The sequence below is a fragment of the Phaethon lepturus genome, unplaced genomic scaffold (assembly GCF_000687285.1).
Source record: "Phaethon lepturus isolate BGI_N335 unplaced genomic scaffold, ASM68728v1 scaffold7844, whole genome shotgun sequence".
Taxonomy (NCBI): Eukaryota; Metazoa; Chordata; class Aves; order Phaethontiformes; family Phaethontidae; genus Phaethon; species Phaethon lepturus.
This window is the reverse complement of record NW_010536915.1, coordinates 33,478-39,519: the sequence shown is the minus strand read 5'-3', so window position 1 is coordinate 39,519 and position 6,042 is coordinate 33,478. Positions and strand designations below refer to the sequence as shown.

The 6,042-nt window shown below is 47.7% G+C and overlaps 1 protein-coding gene across 1 annotated transcript in view; it reads right to left on the bottom strand.

The window, feature by feature from the left end:
- Window positions 1–984: 984 nt before the first annotated feature.
- The window catches only part of LOC104620176 (protein shisa-6 homolog), a gene marked incomplete at its 5' end in the record, with an annotated part of 12,017 nt that continues 6,959 nt past the window's right edge, over window positions 985–6,042 (bottom strand). Inside the window, one exon of the mRNA XM_010286312.1 lies at window positions 985–1,535. Coding sequence (XP_010284614.1) covers window positions 985–1,535 — 551 coding nt within the window. The remainder of the gene's footprint in view (window positions 1,536–6,042) is intronic.

Here is a 6,042-nt window from a genome sequence, read left to right as displayed (position 1 = left end):
AATAACTTCTGGGGAGAAATCCAGGCTCGGTGAAATGTGTGGTAGCCCTGCCTTGCAGGGGTCTCGGTGGAGTCAGGACTTCCCCCAGCACAGGTCAGCAGTGTGAAGCTGAGCGAATTCCGGCGCTTCTGGTGCAGCAGTGGCAAGAAGCTGGAGGAAGAGAAACCCTATACCTCTTTCCTATTTACATGTTGGAGACACCAAGATACTAGAATGAGTGGAGAAAAGGGTCTAACAAGCATTTCAGCATATTTGTGCTTATTGAACACATCAACCCCACTACTTCCTACACTGAGAGAGCAGGCGATTTGTAGGCACTAGTATATTTTTATCTTATGAGTATATTTAATATAAACTAAAACTTTATTTCTCAGCCAGGCTGTTCTTGTCCCTAGATCTGCCAGTCCCCTAGGAAAGTCTGCCCTTGAATTCTCTCCAAGGGTGAGGAAGAACAGATGTATGGATGCTGGCTGATATATCGAGTGGTCTGGAGGTGATCCCCAGCAGCCAGAAGCTTACTTACTTGCTACAGGAAGGCCAAACATGAGGGCTGGCATGAAGACTGAGAACAGGGCCCCTTCCTGCCAGGATGGGGTGCTGCGTTTCCTCCTCCCTGTCTTGGACTGCATGAGACTGCTTCTACTTGTAGCGGCAGCAAAGTTCTAAATTCATAAAAACAATGAGATAATGCAGGGTGAGCCCTTGGAAGAAGCCATCTACTGCTATGGCTTTCTTTGACAGAAACTGATGCACGTCAGGAAGTTTCCTCTATTATCCCTCACTGTCGTCTGTTTGCTTGCTTGGGTTCTTCTTATGTCACTGATGAAGGGGTGGCTTTAAAAACAACAACGTGGATGGGACTGTCAGAGAAGTCTTTTCAGACACTGAGTTATTAGAGGTTATCTTGGCCTATAAGGCCACTGCAGTATGGGGTGCTGTGGCCACCCCAGTCCTTAATAAGTATCTACAATGCACGAGGTCATATCAAACAGTCACCTCTGTTTTGCTCGCTGTGCGGTAGTGATGGTGGTGTCCTGGAATATAATGCAATTGTTCTACCGTGTTGTGCCGTCGGGAGGCGAACGCTTGGCGCTTGGCGGAGGTTGGGTTCATACCTAAGGTATTGTACAAGTTATTTGAGGCACTAGGATGGGAGTGCATTTTTGTCATCCTGTAGCGATCCAAGACAGGTGTTGATACAAAGACATCTGTGTGTGACAATGCCCGTGACATAGACTGCTCGGGGTACCCTGACCGCTCCGGGGAGAGCAGGGGGTCCTGGGAGTGGAGGCGCTCTGCGGACAGAAGCTGCTCGTCTGAGAGGATCCGTTCATAGGACATGCTAAACTCTTCGGGCATGATCCTCTCAGGAGACAGCACTCTGTCCTGGGACATGGCCCTGATGGGACGGCGAGGCCTGTCCCTGTGGTTGGTCTGTTGAGACATTTTGATGACGTTGATAGGGAGCGTGCCCCGGGCTGCCAGGTCGGGCAGGTGTCTCCTCCTCATGTAGTATTCATCAGCCTCTTTGTCAGCTGTGGGAAAGGAAAGGGAACAGTTAGAAATGTCAGAGCATTGTCCCGTGGGGTGAAAAGGGGCCGTGTACAGCACACAGCCTTGGAGCAGCGTCCTGGTGAGACCCAAGGGACAATCTACCAGCAGCTGGACCTGGGCATGGACATGCACATCAGGGTGCTGCCTATCAGAGAGATGCCAGCCCTGTGTGGGTTGTGTCACCATGGGCTTACGGCAGGCAGAGAGAGTTATAATCGCATGCAGACAGGTATAAGTCCCTGTGCGATGCATCACACCTCGCACCATGACACAACAGACTCCATATGCTGCCGAGTCCAGACTGTGGTATCGCATGATTCACATGAATGGCGAGTTATGGAGAAGTTATCAAATGTCACCTTCACAATACACTTACAAAGAAAGCACAGAGAAGGTGAGCTGAAGCAGGCGAGTTCCCCATTTGAGGAAACACATACCTTGTTTCTGGCCTCAGGTGTGTATGTGCTCTGGAATCCATGAGTGCCCTCATCACATTTTTAATTACTATTTTTGAATATTTGTAAGTGTGATCACAAAGCAGGTTTGGTGGGCATGGGATGCTCTCTTTGAGATATTGAATCATCTGCCTAAGGTTTCATTTTCCATTTTTTCAGACATCTTGGCTGCTATCATAGAATTTACCCCATGGAACATTTCTTTCTCAGTTTGCTGCTTCTGTGTGTTAAAAGTTGCACAGGAACTCAGCACACGCACACATACATGTACGACCTTCTTCTTTTCGACTTTCAAATGCCTCAGGCTCAGAGAGGATGTTGACTGCTGCAGATTGTACCCTAATATATCACTTGAATCCCACAGTGGCTGGAATGATCTAGTTCAACTAACTTGTAGTTTGAAGAAGCAACTCCACAATTACATCAAATTTATAAAAAAACCAAACAACAGAAACACAAAAACTTTTTGGTAAACCCCTTCGATGTTCATATGCCTTAAATTGGGGTACTGGGATTACGTACCTGGAAGGAGGATTAGCAGTCCTTGGGCTTCAAGCCCAGTGCAGCCTGTGAACTGTCATGATGTACCTGTGACTACAGAGGTGTAAAGCACGGAACATCAGTTCCTTACTGGAAGAATACTGTTGTAAGTGGAAGAGCACAGTGCTGGTCTCTGTGGGTCCGGGGATGGAGGCATGTTTAATGTTCAACACTGATCATCTGTATGAGCCTTCCTCCTCATTTCTTTGCCTGAGATATTTTCTTGATGTGTCCAAAAGCATCTCCCATCCTTTCTGGCTCATCAGTGACTTCAGAAGACCTCAGAATGAGACTCATAGGAGATGCCTGGCAGGCCCCTATCCTCTCCTTGCAGAAGACAGCACAACACCCACTGGTGTGCAGGAAGGGGATTCCCCATGCAAAGGTAAAGTAAATTTCTTCTCCTTACAGAGCAAAGAAGATCTTTTGCAAATTAACCTTATGGGAGCAGCCTGGCTTAGAGACTACAGAGCTGGGAACACACACACATGACCCAATAAGTTCTTCCCCTACCAGTCGTGAGCCAAGTGTTAATACACAAAGACATCATCTCTTATATGAAACACTACAGGCTTGGGGAAGAGTGGCTGGAGAGCTGCCCAGCAGAAAAGGACCTGGGGGTGTTGGTCCACAGCCAGCTGAATGTGAGCCAGCAGTGTGCCCAGATGGCCAAGAAGGCCAACAGCATCCTGGCCTGTATCAGAAATAGTGTGGCCAGCAGGACTAGGGAAGTAATCTCTCCGATAACTTGGTACTGGTGAAGCTGCACCTTGAATATTGTGTTCAGTTTTGGGCCCCTCACTACAAGAAAGACATAGAGGTGCTGGAGCGTGTCCAGAGAAGAGCATCGAAACTGGTGAAGGGTCTAGAGCACAAGTCTTATGCGGAGTGGCTGAGGGAACTGGGGCTGTTTAACCTGAAGAAAAGGAGGCTGAGGGGAGACCTTATCGCTCCCCACAACTACCTGAAAGGAGGTTGTGGTGAGGTGGGTGTTGATCTCTTCTCCCAAGTAACAAGGAACAGGACGAAATGAAACGTCCTCAAGTTGCACCAGGGGAGGTATAGATTGGATATTAGGAAAAATTTCTTCACCAAAAGGATTTCAAATATTGAGACAGGCTGCTCAGGGAAGTGGTTGAGTTGCCATCCCTGGAGGTATTTAAAAGACTCTGGATGTGGTGCTAAGGGACATGGTTTAGTGGTGGACTTGGTAGTGTTAGGTTAATAGTTGGACTCGATGATCTTAAAGGTCTTTTCCAACCTAAATGGTCCTATGATTCTGTATGTCTTGGCCAGATTCTGAGACCTATCATGAAATTCCTTTGGAAACTCTTTTGCTTTTAAGACAAATGTGATAAAGATATATGATAATGGTAACAAAGACAAATCCCGTTGATTTTCTCAGCTCCAGTATCTCATTCAGTAGTAGGTGATGTAAGAAGTATCAGATGGTGGAAGAGGAAAATTTTACATGCATAGAGTTTCTGAGGATGTCTGAGTGATAAAAAGAACAAAGCTTTGCTGCAGGACAGTCTGGGCAATCATGAGGCAGGTGAGGTAGACGGTCCCATTTCTGATGCTGAGAGTCTCTATAGGCATTCAACAGACCTCGCAGTTAAATATGATGTGGAAATTTCCTGTTTCCTCTGACATAGCCATAAATCTGTAGGTTTTATGCACCACATTGTCTCAGAAATGAAGACAATTGGTCAGCTGTCCCATGAGGCAGAGTGCTTTTGGAGGAAATGTCAATGCCTTATGATATGTTATTGGTGCTGACACCATCACAGAAGTTCACAAGACAACATTTACACACTGGTGCCTTAATGTCTGCAGCCAAACCCTGGAGTGCCATAAGCATCCTGTGCCTGATGATCTCACTCACTAATTTCCTCATCTCCTCTCCCACACAATCAGAACTCTCTCCAATGTGCTTGGGACCCTGCTCCTCATGGTCCTGCAAACAGACCACGTAACCCGGAGGGTCTGTGAGGATGATGGTTCATCCCCCTGTCTCAGCATCCAAAAGAACAAGCTGAGAACACGTGTGATGAAATTAATGGCCTGTTGGTACTGCTGTTGCGGTCAACCACTTCTTTGTAGCCTACACACCAACAAGGCGTGAGGATTGCTCAGAGCTCTCCTCTACTGGCATGCTTGCTGCTGATGGGATTTGATCTCGAGTATACATTGTAGGAATGAATCTTTTTTTTCAATCAAAACCTTCTTGGAAGAGTATCTCATCGCAAATGTCAGACAGCAGTTCCCCTGGCTTCAAACTCTTGTGTCTTTAAAATCACCTTTTAGGAAGCCTGAGAATGACTGGGGAAATTCCATATGGCCAGAGTCCATTCACACCTCTCAAGTGTGATGGCTGGCAAGACGGGGACTGGAGGAGCAAAGTCCCTCCCACTGTAAGAGAAGATCAGGTTCGAGACCACCTGAGGAAACCAAGCATACACAAGTACATGGGACCTGAGAGGTTGCATCCCAGAGTCCTGAGACAATTGGCTGATGTAGTTGCCAACCACTCTCCATGATACTTGAAAAGTCCTGGCAGTCAGGCGAAGTCCTCGAAGACTGGAAAAAGGGAAACACTGCACCCATCTTTAAAAAGGGAAGCAAGGAGGACCCAGGGAACTACTGACCCGTCAGCCTCACCTCTGTGTCTGGGAAGATCATGGGACAGGTCATCTTAGAAGCTGTACTAAGGCACACGGAGGACAGGGAGGTGATTTGAGGCAGCCAGCATGGCTTCATGAAGTGCAAGTCCTGTCTGGCCAACATAGTGGCCTTCTATGATGGAGGGACCACATCAGTGGACAAGGGACAAGTGGACAAGTCTATCTGGAATTCTGTAAGGCCTTTGACATGGTCCCACACAACATCCTTCTCTCTAAATTGGAGAGAGATGGATTTGATAGGTGGACTGTTGGGTGGATGAGCAATTACAGGATCACAGAATCACAGAATGGTAACTGTTGGAAGGTGCCTCTGAAGATCATCTGGTCCAACCCGCCTGCCAAAGCAGGATCACCTAGGGCAGGGTGCACAGGAACGTGTCCGGTCGGGTTTGGAAGGTCTCCCAAGAAGGAGACTCCACAACCTCTCTGGGGAGCCTGTTCCAGTGCTTCGTCACCCGCACAGTAAAGAAGTTTTTCCTCATGTTGTGGTGGAACTTCCTGTGTTGCAGTTTATGTCCATTGCCCCTCGTCCTTTCACTGGACACTACTGAAAAGAGACTGGCTCCACCCCCCTGACAGCCATCCTTCAGATATTTATAGACATTTATAAGGTCCCCCTCAGCCTTCTCTTCTCCAAACTAAACAGCCCCAGGTGTCTCAGCCTTTCCTCATGTGAGAGACGTTCCAGTCCCTTAACCATCCTCGTAGCCCTCCGTTGGATTCTCTCCAGAAGTTCCCTGTCTCTCTTGATCTGGGGAGATCAGAACTGGACACAATACTGCAGATGAGGCCTCACCAGCGCAGAGTAG